This window comes from Trachinotus anak, unplaced genomic scaffold, assembly GCF_046630095.1.
Source record: "Trachinotus anak isolate AG129_WGS33_773 ecotype Australia unplaced genomic scaffold, CSIRO_AGI_Tana_v1 ptg000001l, whole genome shotgun sequence".
In the NCBI taxonomy this organism is placed as follows: Eukaryota; Metazoa; Chordata; class Actinopteri; order Carangiformes; family Carangidae; genus Trachinotus; species Trachinotus anak.
This window is the reverse complement of record NW_027273852.1, coordinates 14,572,551-14,597,500: the sequence shown is the minus strand read 5'-3', so window position 1 is coordinate 14,597,500 and position 24,950 is coordinate 14,572,551. Positions and strand designations below refer to the sequence as shown.

General features: G+C 40.6%; 1 protein-coding gene across 5 annotated transcripts in view; it reads left to right on the top strand.

The window, feature by feature from the left end:
- The window catches only part of nalcn (sodium leak channel, non-selective), a 68,726-nt gene that overhangs the window by 14,899 nt on the left and 28,877 nt on the right, over positions 1–24,950 (top strand). For all 5 annotated transcript variants that reach the window (XM_071479490.1, XM_071479499.1, XM_071479507.1 and 2 more), the window contains 7 exons: positions 645–787; positions 1,064–1,168; positions 5,055–5,141; positions 16,946–17,077; positions 19,365–19,532; positions 23,031–23,222; positions 24,599–24,736. In XM_071479490.1, coding sequence (XP_071335591.1) covers positions 645–787; positions 1,064–1,168; positions 5,055–5,141; positions 16,946–17,077; positions 19,365–19,532; positions 23,031–23,222; positions 24,599–24,736 — 965 coding nt within the window. The remainder of the gene's footprint in view (positions 1–644; positions 788–1,063; positions 1,169–5,054; positions 5,142–16,945; positions 17,078–19,364; positions 19,533–23,030; positions 23,223–24,598; positions 24,737–24,950) is intronic.

The following is a 24,950-nucleotide window of genomic DNA, read 5'->3' as shown; positions in this document are numbered from 1 at the left end:
AAGTGATGAAATGCAATCATGGAGTTTGTTTATGTAGAGAAAGACTCACTAATCTGATGTTTTTTAATGCCCAAAGGACACAATCATCTCTCATTCTTTTCCAACATTAGATTAATATGGAGTGTTGTTTGTTTACCGACGAAATAATCTTTGGCTGAGTGTTAAAAGCGCAGAGAGTATGTTAACCAGAAAACAGAGAGAGAGAGTTTCATTTTGTAGTTTGGCCAACTCACAGACTTTACATTTATTACCTTCTTCTGACCACATTTGTCGGTGACAGTGACAAAGACATGCATTAAAGAACTGTTCATCAGATTAATGAGTCTGCCAAACAGTTATAGTTCTAAGTCTTGTCATTATGAAGAAGGGAACCATGAGGATACAGAGGTTCTGAATTTTTCATCCTGTAAGTTGTCAGAATGTACATTCATTATAGATAAAAAGAGAAACTCAAGGTGTTGTCTTTTGAAAGGCTTAGTCTGAGAAGAGCCACGATAATTGGTGTAAGGCTCACAGACATCACCGTCTTGAGCAAAAAAAAAACAGTGCTGATTGGTTAATGAAACCACCACTGGGTTTAATAACAATCTCTACTTTTCATCTGACTGTGCATCTGTCTGACTCTGGTGTTCCTCTTTGTTAAGGTACAAGTATCTTCACTGTGTATGAGGCTGCATCACAGGAGGGATGGGTGTTCCTCATGTACAGAGCCATTGACAGTTTCCCTCGCTGGCGCTCCTACTTCTACTTCATAACTCTCATTTTCTTCTTGGCATGGCTTGTCAAGGTTAGAGCCAGTCACTCTCTACTCCTTTTTTCTTAATACCTTCAGCTTCTATGCTACGGCAGTTAGGGAGAGTTGAACACCAAGAGGACTTGGTTAATTTACATAACCTAATCTTTCACTTACATACAACGATTTCCCCTTGTTAGTGCAACATTCTCTGGCTAATGATAGAATGAATGTCATGTAACAGTGAAAGGAAGTCACTTGGTCATTTGTTTGTAATTGTCACAACACTTTTCCTCTCTCACTGTCTCTCCCTTTCTTTCTTTTTTACAGAATGTGTTCATTGCAGTCATCATTGAGACATTTGCTGAAATCAGAGTGCAATTTCAGCAGATGTGGGGGTCAAGGAGCAGTACAACCTCTACTGCTACAACACAGGTACAACTGTCACACTCACAAACACACAAGGTCACTAAGTAGTGCCACAGAATATCACATTGACAACTTCATACAGTGCCTAAATCTGACCGGATACTAATTATCTCTGTTATCTTGGTACAGAGTGCAAAAACAAATCTGCGCATTCATCAAAGTTCAGCACATCAAAGTTGCATGAATTTAGGAGAATCAATAACACATTTTAATAGGAATGTTTTCTTAAGGGTTGCGACTGTGTGTGGTCTTCACTTGCATTTAAGTTGGCCACCTAAGGGCTCATAGACCATAAGATGGTTGTCAGAATGTGAAAGATCAAATCTGCTTTATTAGAAAACAAAAAATAGATATTAAAATAAAAATTATATAAATACATTAAAAAAAAAGATTTTTTTTAGCCACGTGACACGTGGGCAATCAGGTGGCCTATTTTCTGGAGTTGCCCAAGCATTGGGCTGATGTGACTGTACACCTTAGGCCAAAGACTGATCAGTGTTTTTGTTATATTATCAGATCTGCGTCTGTACTGTATATCCTGGACACTCAGGCAAAGAGTAGAGTTGCCAATTGGTAACTTGGATCAGGTAGCGGGGAGTGATGCTGGGTAGACTTGATAAAGCCAGACATGCAATGATGGCAATCTGGGAAGGTCTATTTCAGGATCCTATCCCATCTCTTAAGGAATTCTTTGCAGTCCAATAGTGCAGCTTCAGTGGTTGAAGAAGCAAAACTTTGTGTGGGCACTCCATGGTGAAGACATTTTATGGCCTCAAAAAGACTTTGGAAGAAGACTCAGGAATCTGAATCAAGCCAAGATGTTGAGAATGTCTGCTTTGGTGACTTCAGGATCACATCTCTGTCTTTTCATGAGGGTATATTGTGGTTCTGTTGGCTTCATGAGAACAATTCCACCAGTGTGCACTCGGATGATTTGTAGGTGGGTTCGAAAAAGCTGGGATGAGAGTCAGCACCTCGAAGTCTGAGGTCATGGTATTCTGCCTATAAATGGTAGATTGCCCTCCTTTGGTTGCAGAGTGAGTGAGATCAAGTATCCCAGGGTTTTGTTCACATGTAAGTGTATGAAGAGACTGACAGACAAATTATTGCACCATCAGCAGTAACAGAATGTTGTGGTGAAGCGGGAGCCTTAAGGGTAGCCTATATTCGTGATTTACCCGTCATTCTATGTTCCATCCACTCTTAAAGGTCTTGAGCTCTGCGTACTGACTCAAAGTATGTGATTGAAGAAACAACTGGCAGAAATTAGTTTACATCACAGGATGTCTGGGGTCATGTGGTGAGGAGAAAATCTGCAAAGAGCTTGAAGAAGAATCACTTGTTCCTGGCAGTGAGAGGAACCATTTAAGGAAGTTTCCGCATCTGATCAGGTTGTCTCCTGGATGCACTCCTTTGAATATATTCTGGGCATGCCCCACTGGAAGACCATGAGGCAGACCCAGAACATAACAGAGGGTTTATCCCTTCATGTCTACCAGGAAGAGTTGAAGGACATGGCAGACATGGCTGCTTGGGTTAGCCTTACTTTGCCAAGGCTCATGTTCTTACAGTATGTGACCCACCTTTTTAGAAGTGTTTGCAGTGGTGATCTAGTTGCTAGTTGCTAAGTTGATAATTAAATGTGAACATAAAAGGACTGTATATTAGTTGCATTAATCTGCATTTTTTAAGCCACATAAAATCATGTAACATGGTGGCTTAGAACTTAAGATACTGACCATGAACTGCAACATCCCAGGTTTGATCTGGCATAAAATGCCCCCCAAAATAATTTGATGCAAGCTAAGGATGCAAATGTTAGTGTTTTAATAAGCATGAACTACTAAGTGCGCGATAACCCTGAAGTTTACTTATTTGTCATTTGTCATGTCTTTTTAAAATGTTTAAAAAAGCAACTTGCATTTCAGTGATTTGAAAAGGAAATGATTGAAAAGGAAATTACCACATTGTTACCTCACCCTTACAGGTCTATTCTATAAATGCCTGTACATTTTTCACCATCATTCAGTCCAAACAGTACCCGTGCAGTGCTTCACCATTTCAGGTTTAACTATTTAGCTCTCTTGCAATTGTCCTTTTGAGAGGAGTTTTTGCTTGGGTCTTGATTAATGCTCATTTTTCTCTTGATGGGACAGGCATTTGATTGCCTCTTCCACACTTACAATAGACTACTCTGGATTGACAGAGAGGGCTGGGAAGTGGGTTTGAAGCAGAGAAAATCAAGATAGAGAGGGAGCGAGAGAAAGTATTTTGTAAAATGTCTGATTTATGATTACATTACAGCTGAAAACTGGGAAGAGGCAGAAAATCAGAGATATTTGTTTCAGAGCTGAGCAATAATATGTAACAATACATGTTGTACATGTTACTGCATAAATGTCAATAGCCAGTTACAACTCTAATAAGTACACCAATAAATAATATATATGCATGTGTATGGATCTGCATTTGTGCTTTGTTGAAAAGAAAAGCTATCATTGGCCTGTCACTGAAGTAGTTATAGGTCTGGATTGGATTTGTGAAGAATCCAAAGTCCCTTTTAAACAAATTACATTTTCAATCATAATGGAGTTGGTCTGACAAGCAGTCAAGTGTTTTCATTGCTCTTATTCCCTCAGTATTTAAAATGACACTTCCTGAAATTCCATGGAAGTAATACCTCTGTTATTTCAGTCATGGTGGAAAACAGGCTGATGCCTCTTGCATGCATATGCTGCTATGACCTTGAAAACAATAAGCCTTTCTCGCCATTATCAAAATTAATTGTAATGACATCGTCATGCCCCAATCTTTATCACAGAGGGTAAAAACTAATTAGCTGTGGTGTAACACTTAACTGTCAATCACTGAGGCTGAAACAAAATGCTCCCTTCTTCGTGCTCCCTAGAGAGGGGCTGGTGTAAGGTGGCCCTGGGAGACACAACCCATGCCACACTCCCCATTCCTTGACTTTGCTATGCTGTCTCCAGATTATGGAGGCTTTTAAAAGAGATTAGTCTGTAAAAGCCTAACTGTGTTGATAAAAAGACAATGGATTAATCCACTTTTGTTTCATAGGATCAGGTTCTTTCTTCCCTATTTTGATGAGTGGAGCTGTAATTAAGGGTCCAACGTGAAGTTGAATTACACTGAAGTCTACTTTGGCTTGTCTGAAGCTGAATGATGTTTAACCTGTGTTTTCAACATCCATGTTGTAGATACTGTTCTCTTCGCCACATTATTGTATTATTGTGATAATGATGCAGTGATTTAACCCTATACTTAGTGCATGGAACAATTGTCATACAATTTACATTAAAAAAAAATAGATTGATGTTGGACTATTTTGTAGAATCAGGATTATGTGAAGTTCAATGACATTTTTTTTATTTTATTATTTTTTTTGATTAGCTGTTTTTACCCATGCTAGTGGCATGTCAGCATTCTGCACAGACATTCATGATCCTCAGAGTATGAATCCCCCAACTTTTCTTCAAGTGCCAGAGATGTCATGAAAGTCCTTAAGACCAAGTTTTTGCATTCATTTGTTCATGTTTTAGAAGAATAATTGATATTCATGAGTGAGCCAGCTGCCTTGTGAGTTTGAAAGTCTCTGCTGTGATATTAATTTGTTTTTTTTAATTCTAGTGTTAAGTCCTTAGGCCTACATACTGTATTTAGTAACTATCCTGCTGTTTTGTGTGGGTATGAATCTGTGTGTATGATGCCTTCAGCTTTTTTTGTGGCCACAGATGTTTTGTGAAGATGTAGCCAAAGGGTAGATGTGTGTGTTTGAGTTTCATCCAGTACTTTGAATGGTATGCAAGCTTTTTTGTGTGTGTGTGTGTGTGTGTGTGTGTTCTGCCCCTCATGTGCTGTCCTTGTGCCACAGATGTTCCATGAAGACGCTGCTGGGGGATGGCAGCTTGTAGCTGTGGACGTCAACAAACCACATGGCCGAGCGCCTGCCTGCCTCCAGGTAAACACACCACATAATTAATATGCTGCTGAGGCTGTTGGTGTGAAGTCTTTCTCTCTCACACACACTCACACACACACACATGCATAATTCTGTGAAATATGTTCAGCTTATGTGAAGTGTAAAACCTGAACATAATTTTGATCTTACCTGATCTACAAAAGCTGTGCTGTGTATGTGTGTGCGCGCTTGCGTGTGGGACTTGCTCCATTTTTTATTTAAATGTCTCTCTTGATGTTGAACTGCTTTGAATTAATAGAGAATCAGTAAACCTCATCCATTTAACAAATGCCAAGTATGCACGCAGGATCACCTCATTGTTTTCACATTTGTCTGTTCTTCAATGACTGTGTCAAATGACTAAGTGATGGGATTTTAAATGAGGGGAGGCATGTTTGATGTGGAGAGGTGCACTAATGATGTCGCTCCAGTGATAGATGAGTTTTAAATGACGTCTACATGATGGACGCCACTGTTGCCTCGTGGTCGGTGTGATCCAAATGGTTGGGCTTTAAAGATAAGCTGAAAGCAGCAGGCGATGCTTACAGCTGGCCCACTGTTGATAGTGTTATGGTGTAAAAGGCTGGGTCCTTGCTGTGAGAGACTGCCAATCGAGTCTACAGCTATGAGAGGACAGCTAGCTGTCAACAAACTCTCATGGAGAAAATACTGATCCAGCGCTAAGCTTGAAGGGGGCACACACACACACACACAAACAGAACAAAGAAGAGAGCAGAAGTAAATACAGAGAAATGGGGTAGAGAAGAAAGGAAGACAAGAGAGAGAAAAGGGAGAATGTGAAATATGCAGTATTCCATTAAAGCAGCATGTCCCCCAGAGCCTCATCATCAGTTGGAGGGAAGATTTAGATAGAGGGATAACCAGAGGGATAAACATGGCTGACTTCCTTCTGAGCCCTGTGCTCCATTACACAGAACATCCAAAGACTGCTTCATCTGCCTCATTTGCTCATACCAGAATAGCTATTATTGTCTTCCTGTGCCAATAAGAAGACCGTGTCTGACAGTTTGAATTAAGGGTTAACAGACTGACTGAGAGCAGTATTATGCCAGGTTGACACAACAAGATCACTGTTTCCAAAAACACAGCTTCCATTTGAGTCAGTCTGTTGCCAAAGTGGAGGTCCCAACACAGAGGACTCTTGCAAAACAAGGCCGGGATGTCTGGCAGAAAAGTTGAACCTGGCTTAACTTTTGCTACAATACAACATCATCAAGCTATGCATTGTGTTACCTAATACATTCAAGCACGTTCCTGGTGGATAACCTTGTAATATAAATTACATAATTCTGGTGTATACCTTGTAATGAAAAAAAGGATTGTCTTTCTAGAATTATAAAACTAGATTTCTCACTGGTACTTTTGCTTATACACCCACACCAGTGCAGACCCTTGCAGTTTTTTTTTAACACAACACTATTTGAAGTCAGAACAACAATACCTTAAGGATGCAGACTGTGGGGCTGACCTCCTGTGAGATGGACGGAATTGCACAGTGCTTTAGTGGGTCAGATTGCAGGACAACTCACACCTTCGTCACATGGATTGTTTGAGCTCTGGGCAATGGCCCAGAAATTGTGATAGATGTCTCCTGTCAAAGAGAGCCCAACACATGAAAAGCACTGTAGAAAGAGAGAAATATAGAAAGGAGCAATCATCTTTTTTTTGTGCTTCATAATAATATCAGGGGAGTATATTTCATAGTAAGACCAGTGTTACACAAGACATTTGTGGGAGGGAGGGAGATATGTAAATGAACAAAATAGAATAACAAATGTGGCAGTGTGGTTAAAGGAAGCAATAGCTCTTTGTGTTGAACTCAGTGTGTCACTCAACTTGTAGTTTGAATACTACTCAAGCATCCCTCAAATGTTTTGTGGTAATTGAAAATGCATTGTGTGCACTTGTCACATCTCAAAAATGACATAAGTAATTTAACTCATGACTTGGAGCATGGGTATATGTCAAAGAATGTACAGTGACATTCATACAAAAGAGTCTTTGCTTTGTGGATTCTACCAGTTCACACAGTGATTAGAGCAATGCCATTAGATGATCCTATATCACTCTAAGTTCAACAGCAATGTTGGGTTTTAAATGAACTATTCCTGCAGCACCAGTAAACAACAACTAATGTATGGCTGAGGTATATGTGGTTAGGTAATGATTGTAATCATGACAAACGACCTTTGGTTGAGATATTGTCAGATTCAAAGCAGTCTTTAGTCCCTTTGGGTCCGATTAAGTTTAGACAAGTGAAACATTTGATTAAGGTTAGGATAAGATATATAGATACCATTTGTTGGTCTTTATAAATGGTTCATTACCTCCTTTATTTTTGGATGGAAATGTTTTCCTGCAGAATCATGTAGTATGGACATCCTGATTCTACTCATAGTGTTCTTCATTTGGTCCATCTAGTCACCCTTCATCCTAAATACTCCCTGGCCTAGCAGCCTGTATTTTTTCCCATTTACCACAGTTGTGAGAAAACATTCATAACAATGCCCTGCTAGTGATGAAAGGTTTCACAAGGCAAAAATCTATATGGATGATTTATTCGCATTATGTCGCTGCTTTTTTTCCTCTACTGATACATTCATTATGTAGAAGATACCTTGAATTGTTCATTATCTGTCATTGATATTGTTCATAAATATTGTCTTAGAAATCATCAGTGATTGTATTGATTACATAACTCCATCCACAGAAATTAGCACAGTGGTTTGATTGTATGAGGCGTGTCTCTTGAACTCTTTCTATGACAAGTTGATTTCTTTTGCTTGCTTATTTAACCTCTAGAGGCTTAAAAGGTTGCTGTCCAAAGTTGAAAGTTTCCGTCCTCACAGACGGTAAGCAGGAACATCTAATCATATGACCTAGGAGAACAGTATGTTTAGCGATATATTTGAGCACATTGGAGAATATGCGAGCATTTGGAAAGACAAGCCTGCCAATTGAAAATAATTAAAATCTATTATTCACAAACTGACCACAACAGCTGGTCTTTGTTAGGGAAAAAACTCCTAACTTTTAACAGCCACCTTTTAGGTTTTGGTTGTTATTTAAATGTCTGCCTACTTGAGCATTTAAAGTGTCAAGCATGAAGCAAATAATAATCAAGTAGTGTAAAAGTTGAATAGTAATGAGAGTGACTTTGACATGCATCATACAGTGCTAGTTTCAAACGTTATCCATTGTTTTCAGTTGTCAGTCACACACAGTGCATTTTGTGACATGTCAAGCCATCAAACTTCTCAGAAAATGTTTTGATTTTATGCTCGTGTCAGGAAACTGCAAGATCTAACCCAGCTTGTCAAATCAAACCACAAAGGCCAGATCGCAGAGAGTTGTAAGTAAGGCAATGCTGTCAGTTCTTACATAGGTTTGTTGGAAAAGGTTAATCTTGTCTCAGATATATAGTTACCTCCACCAAGGAGGTTAAGCTTCACTTGTGCCTGTTGGTTTGTTTGCTTATTTGTCTGTCAGCTGGATTAAGCAAAAAGTACTGAACTGATCAGCACCGAACTTGGTGGAGGGTTGGGGCATGGGCCAGGGAAGAACCCATTAAATTCTAGAGCAGATCCCTATCATTTGCTATGAATTCAATTTTTTTTCTCTGAAGTCTGGTTTATGTTGTTTGACATTGGCTTTGGTGGAGGTTTGCGCTCTCTATTGACTTGTGGCAGTGAATTGGTGTAAAGTAACTGTTTTCCCAATTGTGTTCCCATCGAAACATGACAAGTACAACTCATAATGTGCTTTGATGGCTATTGAAGAGAAAGACGAACAGACTGCAAGATTCCCTCTATCTAATTTAAAAAGATATGATGCACGATGTGTGTGGTAGTCTTGCAATTTGATTATTTGACATTTTTGCATTTTTGTAATGTTTTTATGTTCTATATAAGTAAAGCAAAGGAAAAGAATGGAAAATTAAGGCTAATAGTATGTTTATCTTCATATGTTGAAATGAATAAACATAAAAGCACAATTTTTTTTATTGTGAAACTGCTTGAACAGAATAATACAGGACATGGAAGTTGACCAGATTACAATGAATTCACTATTTGGAGTATCATAGGAACACTGCATATCTACTTCAAAATTGGTAGATAATGATGTGGAGAGTAGTGCACACCTATCTGACTGTGTGTGTGTTTAGAATGGCTTTTATTGTTATTTTCTTCAGAAATTTCAGTTCGTTGACGTAGCCACAAATGGTGTGATAGGGCGTGTCATATTATGGTGGAATCAGTTTTGATCAATGATCTTGAGTCTCTTTCTCTAAAGCCTCACCAAACACCTTATTTCATTGCTTTTTCACCCATATCAGAAGGGAGCAGAGCTAGCTGAGTAGACAGGTAGAGTGAAGACAGGCAGTGGAGATCCGGCCTGCAGGGCCATCTGCCAGTGCCGGGGAAGTGAAGTGTGAGTTTCTGTTCTGCTCTGTCTGGCTCCAGAGTAATTGGCCATCAAATGATTAAAATGTTTCAGGGCTGGCAGGTGGGCGCTATCTACATACAGGCGGCCTGTGTGTGTCCTCCTGTTTGTCTGCCGCTAGCTCACCCGTACCTGTCGGACTGTCTTTTAAACCACCAGCATGTGTCTGGGTAGGCCTTTGTGTGTCTCGCTGTCAGCCTGTCGATCTGCCTGTTGACGTCTGTCCATTTGTGCAAGTGCGTGTGCGTCACTGTGGGTCTGTCTGGGTCCAACGGGCTGCAGCAGTTGGAGATAGCACATAATTGATTAACCACCTGCTCTTTTTGGAGCCGGAGAGGAAAGCTTCCTCTCCAGACGGGCCACACACCAAAATAGCCCTGAAAGCAGGGAGCACCTCCGCTTTCCGTCCCCACTCTGACAGTTGTTTTTCAATGTTATTATTAACCTTACAGTGAAAATCCCCAACATAGTCTTAATTTAGATTTTCTGCCTTCCTAAGCCATCATTGTTGTGGTGTTTTCCCAGAAAACTGACTTGTCAGTAAGCGTGGCCAGTACTGTGACAGCTTTATTTGATTTTATTTTTCTGCAGGTGGTGGTCTTTTCTTTTTTTATTTATTTGCAGGCATGGTGGCTAAGTTTTTTTCACTGATAATATTTTACGTCTTTACCTGACACCTGAACCTAATCAAACGAATAAACCTGTAACCTGTATTACACAATCAATATTGCGCTCTGTTGTTAATGGACTAACAGTATTCTGCAACCATAAACTCACCCCTTGCACAGCTTCCAGATTGCATGATAATGTCCCTTTTAGTATAGTATAGTATATAGTATAGTATAGTAGTGAATAGTCCTTCCTGCTGAGAGTTAGATGAGAAAGTCAGTACTGCACATCTGTACATTAAATTTGAAGCTAGAGTCAGCAGCCAATTAGCTTAGCTTAGCATAGAGACTGGACAAAAGTGAGAAAAAGCTAGCCTAGCTTTGTCCAGACTTAACAAAGTCCCACTATGTGCACATCTAAGGCTCACTAATTAATATGTTATATCTCATTTGTTTAATCAGTACAAAAGCAGAGGTGTGTTATGTAGTTAAAGAAGATTTGTAAGTTTTGCTATTGCTGCATAGCCAGTGGTAGTATTAATGAGTTTACTCACCAGTCTAGAGGAAACATTGCGAGTTCAACATCGAACTTCATCCACTCACAAAGAGCTGTCTCTAGCTGTGCACAGCAACACCAGTGTGAACACTGACATAACTCTAATTTTCCCTCTACTCTAGTTAGCATGCTCACCAGGGAGCTCAGGCCCCTCTTATCACTTTCTGTTAGCAACTCACTGTAGCCTCCAGTCTGTCCTGAAGCCACTGTTTTGCTCAGGGGGCATATTATAACCTCTTGTGTTATAAAAAAGCCAGTGGCCAAAGCCATCACCAATCACCACCATCCGCTCCTAGCAAGAAACCACGATTGGCGGCAGAGAAAACCTACAAATAGTTCCTTTATATACAGTTAGTGTCATTAAATGACATGTAGTTATTGGGGGTTCTGGTTATTACCAATGCAGACTTCAGGAAATCACTGCGCCTGACCATAAAATATAAAGAACATAAACACCAGTTTACTTATAATTTTTACTCATCCATTTTTGTACAACTTAAACAAATGACACATAGTGTGTTATTTGTGTCTTTGGACTGTACCTGTAGACGGAGCCAGCACAAATGTATTTCTGAGTACTGCGTGAATTTTTATGTTCAGAGTTCAGGTCTGTGAGTCTGAATGCATGGATGTGCCATATGTGTTTGTAATTGTGAGCTACACATGCCAGCTGGAATTTGACACAGTAACTGATAGTACATTCATTAATGTCAAAACGTTGTTTGTATAATGTCTCATTTATCCCATTACACTGTATTTGTATTCCAATGATTGCTCTGTATCTGTTCACAGCACAGACATTAGTACTTTCCTGGGTTTCTCACTTTTGCTCTCATGGTAGCAGTATAGACCAGTGGAGGTTAATGAAGCATCCTGTTTCTTTCCCCACAGACCTGGTCTACTAATTAGCCCCTTGTGCTCCACAATGTCATAATTACACTGCAGATTGGAGCTTTGGCTGCTATAAGCAAAAATAGAGGGTGGCACTTTCTACAGGTGCATCCCGCTCGATTGAAAAAAATAAGCCACATACACTAACCTCCCATCAAAATCATGGAACTGGGAAATTTCAGTGTAAGAACAATCAAAACATATTAACAATGACCTCCAAGAAAGGCCGTGATAAATGCTACCTACTTCTAGTAACCCAGGAGGAGCATGTGATTAATTTAGCATTGCCTCTTTGGCAATGAGCAGCAAATGCTGCTTACTCGCCGTGTCTCAGCCCTGTGTCCAGAGAGCTAAATACAGAGTGATAGATAACCCAGTAACTCACTGGGGGGTACTGTGGTCCAATGAATGAAGCACCTTTTTGACCTCTCCCTCCGAAGCCAGAGGTTATTGATTCCTTTTCCCCCTGCCACCAATCTTTGCCCTTTGGATCTTCGCAGTGACACGGCTCGTATCACCTCAAGCGTTCACACACATACGCACAATGAATCAAGGTTAAGGTCAGTTTGTCTCTGTGTGGAGGGAGAAGGAGGTTACAGAGGAAACGGAAATTGGCTGGAGAGAAAAAAACAGGAGAGGAGAAAAAGAATCAAAGTGAGAATATTATTATAAATGAAAAAAAGAAAAGATGACATTGGGGCATTGCGGGATATATAATGCAAAACAAAATCACCTACAAGAGGAGAGTGAGGACGATGTGACCAGTCCTGTGAGGTCAACATTCTTAGACAGAACAGGACGGATTGTTTATTCAGTCTAGACAGCAATCAGCCAGATGCACATTTAGTGATATATGCTGAAATGAAATAAAGCAAGTCCAGAAGGAAGAAGCCAGACAGGAAATGCACGCAGGGGTGGCAAAGCACAGCAGATATTATTAAGAGTAGGAGCGTGCAGACAGGCAGACCATCATGTTTTATTAAGACCTGTTTTCCAGCCAGAGACATGAGTCAGCCTGTCCTAGTCAGGACTGTAATAAGTGAAGGGACTCCCACTTTGTTAGATCCCCGACCCAGCAAGATTTTACACACCCACTCCTTCAGCCAAAAGCTTTAGATCAAAATAGCTCTGTGCTGATACCAATCTTAGCCACGAGTTAACCGCTCACCAGTTTGACAGTAGATTTGGGAATTAGCCTGCCTGTTCAAAGTCTTTTCATTCAGAGTTGTATACCATGCAGCAGGAGGAAAAAAGAGCCTCAATAGAACTCTGATTATCATCATTTGTATGTTCGTTGTCAACAAATTGCAGTGCAGAGACTGAAGGGATAAGTCAAGTGAAGCAGCGTGTAATCCCACTCAGTTTCTTCTTAATCTCAGTAAACAGGAGAGAGAAAACTAGCAGTAGTTTGTGCCAGAACATGGCCCAATCTGTTGGTGACAATTCCTGTGTGAACACTCTTATATCCTGCCAGCTATGTGCACATGTGCTACACTCGTCTCTTGTGCCGGTGGAAAGAGCATTTGTCCTCCTTGGCAGTCAGAGCGAACAGACGGAGCACGAGGAGGCAGTCATTTGTCTGTCAGTCTTCCTCTCTGTCATGGTTGTGTTACAGTTGCAGACACTGGAAATGCTCCAGGTATGATGCATATATATATATCCCCATCCTCCAGATGATCATTGTGCTTATTGACGGTGGATCATGCTGACACATCTTTCATGGGCACAGTTGGAAGTTGTCTCGCCTCTTCAATGAGAATGCAGTTTATGCCACACTGACATAGAGGATGAGACTGTGCTGCAGGTGACAGGGCATAGATTTGGTGATGTAGAACACGGGTTCCCACACAAGAAGCCAGAAGGCTTGATGAAAAGAGAAATGGGTGATTTTTTTTAAAAATGTTCTACTTATTTTTCATGTTGTTTTTCTCCCAGGCTGCACTGTTTCCCAAAATATCAATTTACATGCCACTTGAAATGATGTCTTTTTATCTCTAACACTATTTGCATACATAATTTCTGTCATGTACACTCTGTTGCCGTCAAGAAAATAAGCGCTGAGTACATGCTGTGTTTTGCAAAATGTACTGTGTCATGAATTAGAAACTAATCTCTGCTTTCCTATCAGACAGAATGATGCCAGTGCTCCCTGGCTAAATGCCAATGCCACAACTTAATGTGTGGCTTCTGCTTGCACAACTTGACTTTAACCTGTGTGAATGTGTCTGTGTGTGTGTGTGCGCGTGTGCATGCTTGTGCCTGTGCACAGTGAGCACCTGGTGTTTCAAAGAACCAGCCAGAGGCAACACAAATAAATAGCGTCCATCAAACAAGTGGGAAAGGATATCAGAGAGACACCAGTAAAGAAACATCAAACAGCAGGGGAGTGGCATCTTGTCCCACCATTGATGCTGTTAAATTGATTCTGACATCTTGAGGCTCTATATGGTGTACCAGTGCCATCAGCTGCATTGGGAAAACCAGGCTGTTTTGTCTTAGGAGCGATATGGGGCTTGTTATGTGGTGAAGGGCACCACATCTTCAGCCATTTAGGAAAAAAGGGGAATGTGATATGAAGATTATAGGGCTATTCTGTGGCAGAGCTGGGTGGGCAGACTGTATCTCAATATGACAGAGGTTACAAATGCGCGCTGCTCTCCAGTTAGCTCACCAGCTTTTCTTAGCAGTGTGATTCCTAACAGCTGACAGAGAATATGGGCAAAGTCAGGACCTTGAGAAATTCAACTGTGTTATACGCAGAAGCATGTACTTTCTGTTCTCTGTCAGTCTGCCTCTGTCTCTCTTGCTCGCTCGCTCCCTCACACACACACACACACACACACACACACACTATCACACACACAAACACACCATTCTGTTCAGCCAAAACACCCATGGGGGAGAGCGTCTGGTTGCTGGAAATGTCAAACTGCTTTGTCACGTCCAATCTCAGTCAGGGAGCCTAACCGCTGTGTGTGGAGAGTGGGCATGTGTGTATGTTCTGCAAAAACACCCAACCCCAAGGCTACGGGTTCTGTCAGTCTGGACTATCAGTTGGGCCTAAAGGAATGGCTTGAATTCACATTTGTGACAAGTGACTACACCAAGATAATGAGACAACTAGATAAGATCCTTGTTTTTTGTAAGTAAATAAAAAAATGCAGCTGTGTATTCTTGATGTATTGCATTATCTTAAAGAGCAGTTTAACACCAGGTGAAAGAATGTTTTTTTTTTTTTTTGCTGACATCAAGTGGTTTAACTTCTAACGTCCCTGCAATGTCGTGGAAGCGTACTCCGTGCTGTGTCGGTGCATGGTGATCTCACTGTTGGCTGTGGTCACGGGACCAACAGGACACACTTCTGAACCACATTCATGGGTGAAACAGACAGAAACTTTCACCCAGAGAGGCCGGTGAACACTGATTTTTCAGCTTGGTGTTGAATCACCTTTTAAAGCCCAAAAATATTTCATGACAATATTAGATATTTCCCCTACTGAGTCTTATTAACTTAGGGGGACACAAGACTCTAGAACTGTATTTGGACCATCAGGAAGAATAATACAGACAGATTACACACAGACGTATTGTGGCTTATGTTAATGGTTGATCAGTAAAAGAGAATTAATATAGATAATGCACAGAATAATTTTGAATTGCACTTTTAATCCCAGATTACCCCCAAACCTTTACTGTCATCGTAACCCAAAGATATAACAGTAAAACTAAAACCACGTCTTGCGCCTTTCAGCACATTAACATTGTTTGACAGTGCCTTGCAAACACATCGCAAATGAATTTGACAAAAAAGATTCATATGAATGTTTTCTGATCTGTCGCCTCTATAACATTTTGTCTTTCTAAAAATCTGGTCTCTCTGCTTATTGCTTTGTACAATCCTTTTATTTTAATTTTTTTATTCATTTTTTTACTTTTTCCAGTTCTTTAAAACAGCAATACATTTACTCACAGCTTCAATCACATAATTTTATCGACTCGCTTGTTTTCAAAACACCAAACATAACAGCAGATCAGACTTTAAAGACTTTGTACAGTAAGTGTATTTGTGTGTAGGAGGGAGGATGGCAGTGGTCCATTTTTTTCCGAAAAAACACTTCATCTGGCTTAAAGTCCTTCCTCTTATTTTCACTTTTTTTTTCAGTCCTTCCTATTGCCAATCTCACATGCAAGTCTTTTTTTAGGGTGAGTGATTCTACCCACTCACAAGCTGTTCCTTCTGCCACATACATGCAGTTCAAGGCTGTGATCACATCTGTCATATTGTCTCCAAAGGAATGCACAGTTAGGTCTGTTTGTCTAAATGAGGAGTGCATGTTTCTGTGCAGTTTCTTCACATTCTTTAATGTCATGATTGTTTCCATCATGTGATGTTGTTCTACGCGTTCAATGCCACTGCAATTCCCACAGGAAATAACATACATTTACCCCCCCCTCTTTTCCCTTCTTGTTTCCAGCTGTCTGAATACACGCTGATTCTGGTGTCTGGGTGCATGTTTCTCCCTGCAGCCAATGAAAGGCTCCTGATTGCGTTGAATTTCACGCAGTGTAGCTGCTGGCCCTCTTTGCCTGTTTCCACTTATTAATATACAAAACAGTCTATGGTTGGCATTGCCAGTAAGAGAGAACCCACACCTGTGGTACCACATGTACATTCCTTCTGTCTTTGAACATCTGACAGTCCATCATCTGCCCTCCAGCCGGTCTTCTCTGAAACCTTTATTCTGACTGTAAACGTGGATCTATATCTGCAAATGTTTTGAGCCTTTTGAAACAATATATCACCACAGGTTGTACTGCAAATAATAATCAGTTTGAAAAACAAAGCTGCAGCCTTCCTAAGGTTTGCAGATCTCTACTCAATCACAGTATAAAAGCATTTCTTAGTCTTTCAGTCGAAGCCATCGTCTTTTTGCTGTTGTTTGATTTACACTGGACTTCCTGTTTTGCAGCACATCTGCAGACTTTGCAGCAGATGGGGAGAACAAATTTACACTGAAGGAAAAGCAGATCTTCTCAGTCTGCTTCCTTATCTTTCTTGTAGAACAATTCTCACTCAGTGGTGCAACATATTATACCTGCCTTGTCCATCTGTCTCGTCTGAGTCGTAACCTCCAATCACACTGGAAATGTGATTTCAGTGCTGCAATTTATTATCACGGTATTGCTGGCGCATATCCAAACTTGAATTTGATCAAGTTCTTTCCTTTTTGCCTGTTTTGTGCAATTTACATTGATTGAAATTGAACACTGCTCTGTTTCCACAGCAACTGATGCGGTCCTCTGTGTTCCACATGTTCATCCTAAGCATGGTGGCTGTGGACGTCATTGTTGCTGCTAGCAACTATTATAAAGGCGAGAACTACCGCAGGCACTATGACGAGTTTTACCTGGCAGAGGTGAGATGTCTTTTCTTTTTTTTCTTTTTTTTTCTTTCCTGCTTTTTCTTGTAATTCCAAATGTCCACCCTGTTTTTGCATCTTATTTTAAAAGTACCAAAAAGCTCATAAAATTTTCTCTACAGTAGTGGTCCTTGTTCACAGTAATGTTATGGTGCATCATTAAAATTTCATCCTGCATAATCTGATATGGGGATTTAAGAATATAGCTACCGGTTTATAATCCTTACACCTGTATATGTATTCTTGTTCCATGGGCACAAGTAATTTTATTTTTATTTGACTGATCTACTTTAGTATTTGTTGTTCTTCTGATTTTATCGTTTTAACATGAACACGCACACTTGTGACACAGTGTGTGTGTGTTCATGATGTTTGATGTCATCAGCATGCAGGTGGGAAAGCGAGGAGTGTGCCCACCTTCCCTGTCCCCTTCATACCTTTCTCTCACACACAGCTGAATGGAGGAGATAAGAAAAGGGAAAACCACACACAATAATACCTTCTCTCACTGCCCCCACCCATATCATACAGGCATCGATCTGCAGATTTGTTCCAGTCTGTGTGAAAGCTGTGAAGGAAAAATCGAGGCACTGGGTTTAGAGTTGAATGGAGAAGTGTACATCTTATTGGTGTGGTGCCAGTTTTATCCTCTTCTTCTTGCTGTATTTCCCCTGCTGAGGACAGTGGTGGAAGAAGCGTCCAGATCCTCCAGCGATTTATCATCGCACTTACATGAAGTTAGGAGACGACTATAGCAGGAGACGGATTTAAAACTGAGTGGTCAAAATTGATGCAACAGAAACAGAGATACCCTGATGTTCAGGCCCTGTTATGGGGTCGAGCTCTAAAAACACAACATCCTGAACGCTCACCGAGCACTTTATTAGGAACACCATGCTAATAGTGGTAGAGCCTCCCTTTGCTCTCAAAACAGCCTCAGATCTTCGTGGTATTGATTCCACAAGATGTTGCAGACTCTGCTCCATGTTGACATGATTGCATCACATCATATCTGCAGATTTTTCAGCTGCACATACATGCTGCCAGCCTCCCTTTCTACAACATCTCAGAGGTGTTCTACTGGATTCAGATCTGGTGACTGGGGAGGCCGCTGAAGTTAACTGACCTCATTCTCATGCTGGAAGTAGCCATTTGAAGATAGTAAAAGGTAGGACATGGTTAGCAACAATACTCAAGAAGGCTGTGGCATTCATCAGCCTGGACTGTTGATACAAGGCAGGATGGATCCATGCTTTCATGGTGTTGATGCCACAGTCTGACCCTACCATCCGCTGCCTCAGTAGAAATCCAGATTAATCAGACCAGGCTACATTTTTCCAGTCTTCAACTGTCGAGTTTTGGTGAACCTGTGTCCACTGCAGCCTCAGATTTCTGTTCTTGTCTGACAGGAGTGGAAACTGACGTGGTCTTCTGCTGTTGTACCCAATCTGCCTAAGTTTGATGTGATGTGCATTCTGATGCTGATGTGCTCAACAACAGTTGCAAAGAGTGGTCATCTGAGTAACCGCAGCCTTTCTGTCAGCTCCAACCAGTCTGACCATTCTCCTCTGACCTCCCACATCAACAGAGTGTTTGCGTCACTGCTGCTCACTGGATGTTTTTTTTGTTTCACACCATTCTGAGTAAAAACTCCAGAGACTGTTGTGTGTGAAAGTCCCAGGAGATCAACAGTTTCAGAAACACTCAAACAAGCCTGTCTGGCACTAACTATCATGCCACAGTCAGAGCTTCCCCATTCTGACGATCACGATTTCACGCATAGCACTGGTGCTTGGCTGTTTGGATGATTGCACTAATAGGCATGGGTACAGGTATTCCTAATAAAGTGCTCAGTGAATGTATTTCCCATCAGTTAACTAGATAATATCTTATGTTAGACCAACCCTGACTTGTGAAGAGTTTGTTCAGAGTTTCTAACACAGGCTTGCTGTTGGAAATATGTAAACTTAAAACCTAAACCAAGGTTAGACTGTGTGACACTCCCTGTGGCAAGCAAATTTACTTTTACAATGGATTGCCTCTTTGGATAAAGGTATACAATACCACACTACAATAACTATTCTTTTACACATACAAGTCCTGCTTTCATATTTGTACTTATGTAACAGTACAGCGTATTATCAGCAAGTGTTACTGTGTTAGTGAGAGTACTCGTCACGCAGAGTGGCTTCTGTCAGAGTGTTAGAATGTATTATTAAATATTATTAATGGTTCATTGTCACAGTGTTTCACCATGCATGGCATTTTCTTCATTTCGTCCCAGGTTGCTTTTACTGTCTTATTTGACCTGGAAGCTCTTTTGAAGATCTGGTGCCTTGGTTTCACTGGCTACATCAGCTCCTCTCTGCACAAGTTTGAATCTCTGCTGGTGGTGGGCACCACGCTGCACATCTACCCTGACCTCTACCACTCCCAGTTTACCTACTTTCAGGTATGGATAAACACATACACATTTTTATGTTTATTGCATAGGCATACTTAAATGCTTAAACATCATTTTGTATTCTGAATATCAAACTGCATCATCCACACTAGCTGCAAACCATTTTGTGGCATTTCCTTCCTATGATCATGCATTAATGAGCACAAATCAATCATATCACTCTTCTGGGTGAACATCTCTCCTCTGTTTATTCAAAGGTGCTTTCAATGCACCATCACCACAAATGTAGAACAGAAATTTAGATTAAGTAGTTTTTAGTTTAGGTAATATTTTTCATTGTCATTTAATGATGTTATTCATACATCTGAGTCTGAGTGTGCAGTTCTCAATCCCTGTATGTGAGGCAGGGAGCTGGGAAAGTCCTGATCCTTCTTTAGGCGGATGTGTGATTCCTCTGACCTCACTAGAGATGTATCTAGCAGTGGTGGTCTACGTTATCTTTGCTCGTAAATTCTGTCCTTGCCTACAAATATGGTGTGTGTCATCTAACATCCTCCAAAGTGTGGACATTTTTTCGTTATTTTCATAGTTTTCAGACACTTGAACTGTTTATATCATGACAATGGTGGCGTGTAGGTGTAATGCTGTCATTCAGGATTGGAGTATCATACTGTCCAACATTTAACCCTGTGACCGTCCTGTAGGTAGTATAGTGTAGCTGATGAAAGGCTCTGTGGACAGTTGATGTGGACAGCAAAGGGCTTCTGGATGTGTCTGTAATGAGCCTTGACCAGACAAGCTGCCCTGATCCTGTCTGACTCTCTCAACAGCTGTCATCCACACATGTGCAGGGCTTACATACAGTCCACTGAATTCATGTTCTTTGATAACATTTCGCATTTCTTAATGCTTAATTAAAGCATTGATGCTACCTTAATCTTGCACTGTAAAGCACTGTTGAAAAGTTTATGTATGTCAGATTTAGACCCTTTATCATTTATCTATCTATCTATCTATCTATCTATCTATCTATCTATCTATCTATCTATCTGTCTATCTATCTGTCTATCTATCTATCTATCTATCTATCTATCTATCTATCTATCTATCTATCTATCTATTTATCTATCTTATATTTGTAATAAAGTCAAAGATTGGTGAGAAGTCAAAGTTTGTTGCTGAATCCTGTGAACTGTGTTGTATTCATGAGCTTCGTTGAGATTGTTAAGGAAAAAAAGAGGAGGCCATTTTTTATCACCGATATTGAATTGATTTATATTGGAAATATCTTCTAAAAGAAATACATATCAGGGCTGTGTTGTGATCTACATGTCACATCTACTAGCTGAATCTTTTACTTCATGCTCCCTGTATCAAAAATGATGGTGTTCAGGGGCAAACATGTTTTGCCATTCACCTTAGTTTTTATAATAATAGGTGTGGTTAATTGTATTGTGTTCTGTATACAAATAATGCATCCATATGAAGTATCAGTGTGAAAAATGTCAATGAGAAAGAGGATGACTATCTTTGGTTTTATCAAAATTATTATTATTATTTTTTGTCTTAACAAATACAAACAGGAAACAAGCTCAGACGTACAGATACATTTGTCAGTAAATTCATATACATTTTTCCAAATGCTGTCTTCTATTCAGTTTTCTGCTTTTAGCTAGTGAGCTTTTTTTTATGAGCCAGTGGAAGTAAACGCCTCACACATGGGAAAGTATTTCTCACTCACTCTCCCTGCTGATGCTTTTCCATGTGGGTCTTAGTTTAAACTGGTGTCATTTAGTCGCAAGTGATTAACCTTAAGGCTCTGTGCTGGAATCAGAATTGTGTCTTAGCCACAGGAGAAGCGACTTAGGCTAAGCAATCATTGATTTTCCCTGTTTTTTATTTAGTTACATCCAACCACTGCTAAAGGTTAGCCTTACCAAATGTGTTTCAGTCTGGACAAAATGTCACAGGGTTTAGACCCCTACTTAGAGCCCTACAGCTTTGACACACACACATACACTTGGCAGAACGATTTTTAATCAGCCAATGGAACCCACCTTGACACTTCTGTCTCTGTGTGTTCAGAATTACAATGACTTCAGTAGCAGCACAATTTAACAGTCCAGTCAATTTATTCATTCACAGAGCCAGCCAGTTGTATCATTTCTGGACATTTCTGGTAGGGATGCCCGATCCAATTCGTGTTATTGCTATCTAGCCAATATGGGTTTAAAATGCTGGATGGGATATCTGTGACTGTGACAATGTGTCACATTAATTCAATTTTATGTTAAGCATTGCTTTGGCTAGAGCCAGAAGCACACATGTGCAGCACAGCTAGAGAGCCTTTCTCAAAGTGTTGTTTCTAGTTGATTATTGGTAGCAGACACAAGGTTCTGATTCGGCCATGATACCACATTCTGTCATTTATGTGTTATCTTCTGCAGATCTGGCCCTGAGCCTGAACTGTGATTGGGATCACCTCCAGTAAAAGTCATTTGTTTTTTGCACATCACATCAAAGGGATTATATCCACGGTTGTTTATTGCACATTATGTCTGGATTGTAGGAGTGGAGATATGTTTTTTTCCTCAAACAGTCATATTTGTTTCCTTCATTTACATCTGAACAAAGAGATCAGATGTAAGAAAAATAAAGTTTTTGTTTTTTTTATTGTTTTTTTCCTTTCCTATTTTACATGGGAAAAAATGAGCCCAATAATACACGTTTCCATATATTAGACTAGCATGAAACAATGTAAGTTTTAAATTAAAACGAAAAGGATCAATATAAAATCAGTCCTCACTATGGACTGATACTCATAGTCTTACAGTTGGTACCATGTCAGGAGAAATGATATCAATATCGAAAGATAAGCTGTTGTTATGGCCTTGTGTCCTTTGTGAACTTCCCCTCTCACGGTTTGCTCTTAGCCTCAGAGCTTGCATCTGTTATAAAATGGATGGTGGTCATCATGGTCTGTCAGGAGTAGAAGGTAGTGTCTTCCCATCCCATCTGTCATCATGCTGTGAGTGTTATTACTGTATTTGTTTACCGTAGGTTCCCTTTTAGACCAGCAGCCCATGTTTTTTTTTCGCTGTATATCTGGGGAAGGAGCAATAGCCATTCATTTGGCTTAGAGATGGATTCTAAAGAAAAACCTTTGGCCAGGGGCATCACAGCGCAAAGCTCGATCAATAGCCACTCTCTGGATCCCCGATCAAAGCCTGACCAAGATGCATTACCTTTTGGGGGTTGTTGTCACCACAAGCAATTTAGGGACTAAGCCTGTTGACAGAGCACAGTATCACTGCCCCTTCACCACTGGGTCAAGATCAACGTTCTCCCTTTTAAAATCAATATGTAATCAATGGGATTCTATGTTTGCTTTTATAACTCCGATATTTATTTGAAACTGTCTTTAAAATTCTACCTCCTGCCTCCTTCGGTGTGGATTATCCTACTGTTCCAAAGGCCAAAATGTGCACTGTATAACAATGGTTGCACAAACAGCAACCTTATGTGATATGTTTTCCTTCCCCTCAGGTGCTACGTGTGGTCCGTTTGATTAAGATTTCCCCAGCGCTGGAGGACTTTGTGTATAAGATATTCGGTCCAGGTAAAAAACTAGGCAGCCTGGTGGTGTTCACAGCTAGCCTTCTCATCGTCATGTCGGCCATCAGTCTGCAGATGTTCTGCTTTGTGGAGGAGCTGGACCGTTTCACCACATTCCCCAGGGTAAGAAACCGCTCACACTCACCTTGTCACCCAAAGAACAATCTGAATACTTTAAAAAGCACATTATTAAGAAAAATGAACAGGGTCTGTCAAAGAATGTTTCATGGGGTATGATCATACTTGTAGCTTAATTTTTAGGTAATATTTGCCCAAATGAGTCACAGCTTATAAAAAAAAGTCCTTCTAAGTCTTAATGATAGGCAAAAAAATGGTTGCTTTATTGATTTTTGGTAATCTGCCATCAAATGTCAAAACACATTTTATTTGGTTAGCTTTTGTTAAGAATGATGGTCTTACCTTACTGCAATCTCCACCATAAGAGTCACCTATTTTTGAATCGTAGTGCTCTCACCTCTGAGTAAACTGATCCAAACACCTGGTGGGAAAATGTTAAAATGATTTGTTCTCAGGGAAACATGAAATGTAATTTCAGCTGCAAGATGCAGGTAGTATATAAAATAAAATACAACACATCAAAATTTAGGAATTCATATGAGCAGCTTCCAGAGGGACGCCTCAGACAAGCAATGGGGGGCCTCCAGATGTTGGTGATGGGTTGCATGATGCGTTGACAGATGTGGAACCGCCTTTGATTTCTAAGTGCTCATGAGCTTCTTTCTCTCTCATTAGCCACATCTTTCCCTTCTCGTTTTTTTTTCTTTCTTTTTTTTCTCTCTTCCAACATTTTACTGATCCCAGGCACAGCGGGACATGAAGGGTTGCTCATAAACAGATGCCACTTGTATGCTGCGTTACCCTTCTGTTTTCTCTCTCTCTCCATTTCCTTAATGCCTGTGCCTCACACACGCGCATGTATGCACACAGACACTCACACATCATAGTTAATGATGTTTGGCGGTCTCCCCTATGGGCAGACCTGTTGCTGGGTTTATCTTTATCTGCAGTGACTGGGACATGGTAGCTGGTGGGAGGGGCTGAGGGGGGGGGGGCACTGCTGTCTGGAGGTGAGATTCTAAGGAGGAAGCGCAGGCGTGCCATTTGACTCCAGGGGCCCCCGTGTCGCAGCTGGCTGCTCCCTACACCTTCATCTGACCTCTACCAAGTAGATGAGAGGGCAGCTGAACAGAGGGAAAAAGAGGGCTGTCTACTGGCTTTCCCCTCTTCTCCCCCTGGTTTATATATTTATTTTAAATCTCACAATCAGGAGCTAAGGCATGATGGTCAGGCGGGGATACGTGTGTGATATTTGCTCTCCTGTGAAAAAAGCATGGTTCAAATATCAAATCTGTTTTGCTGTGTAATTTCCTCTGTCTCTGCCTTTCTTTCCCTCTCTCCACTGCTTCCACTGGTGCCCTCAGTTGCCCTCTCTAGCCTTTTGCCTCTCTTCATGTTCTCTTGTGCTTTCCTCCCTGTAGGCATTCATGTCCATGTTCCAGATCTTAACCCAGGAGGGCTGGGTAGATGTCATGGACCAAACCCTGGTGGCTGTAGGTCATATGTGGGCTCCAGTGGTAGCCATTTACTTCATCCTTTACCATCTGTTTGCTACCCTGGTGAGGAACTTACTGTTCTGCTTCAACTATAGAAGTCAAATAAATGAAAGAGACTGTTGAATTTGGGGTTTTGGGTTATGGTTGCTTTGAGTACATTATAATTTTGCTGCAGAATTCTTTTCAAACTCCTATGATATTATTTTGGTCATTAAAAGCAGGTTGGAGAAAATAAGTGGCAAAGGCATACATGAATTGTTTTCTTAATGCATTCAAT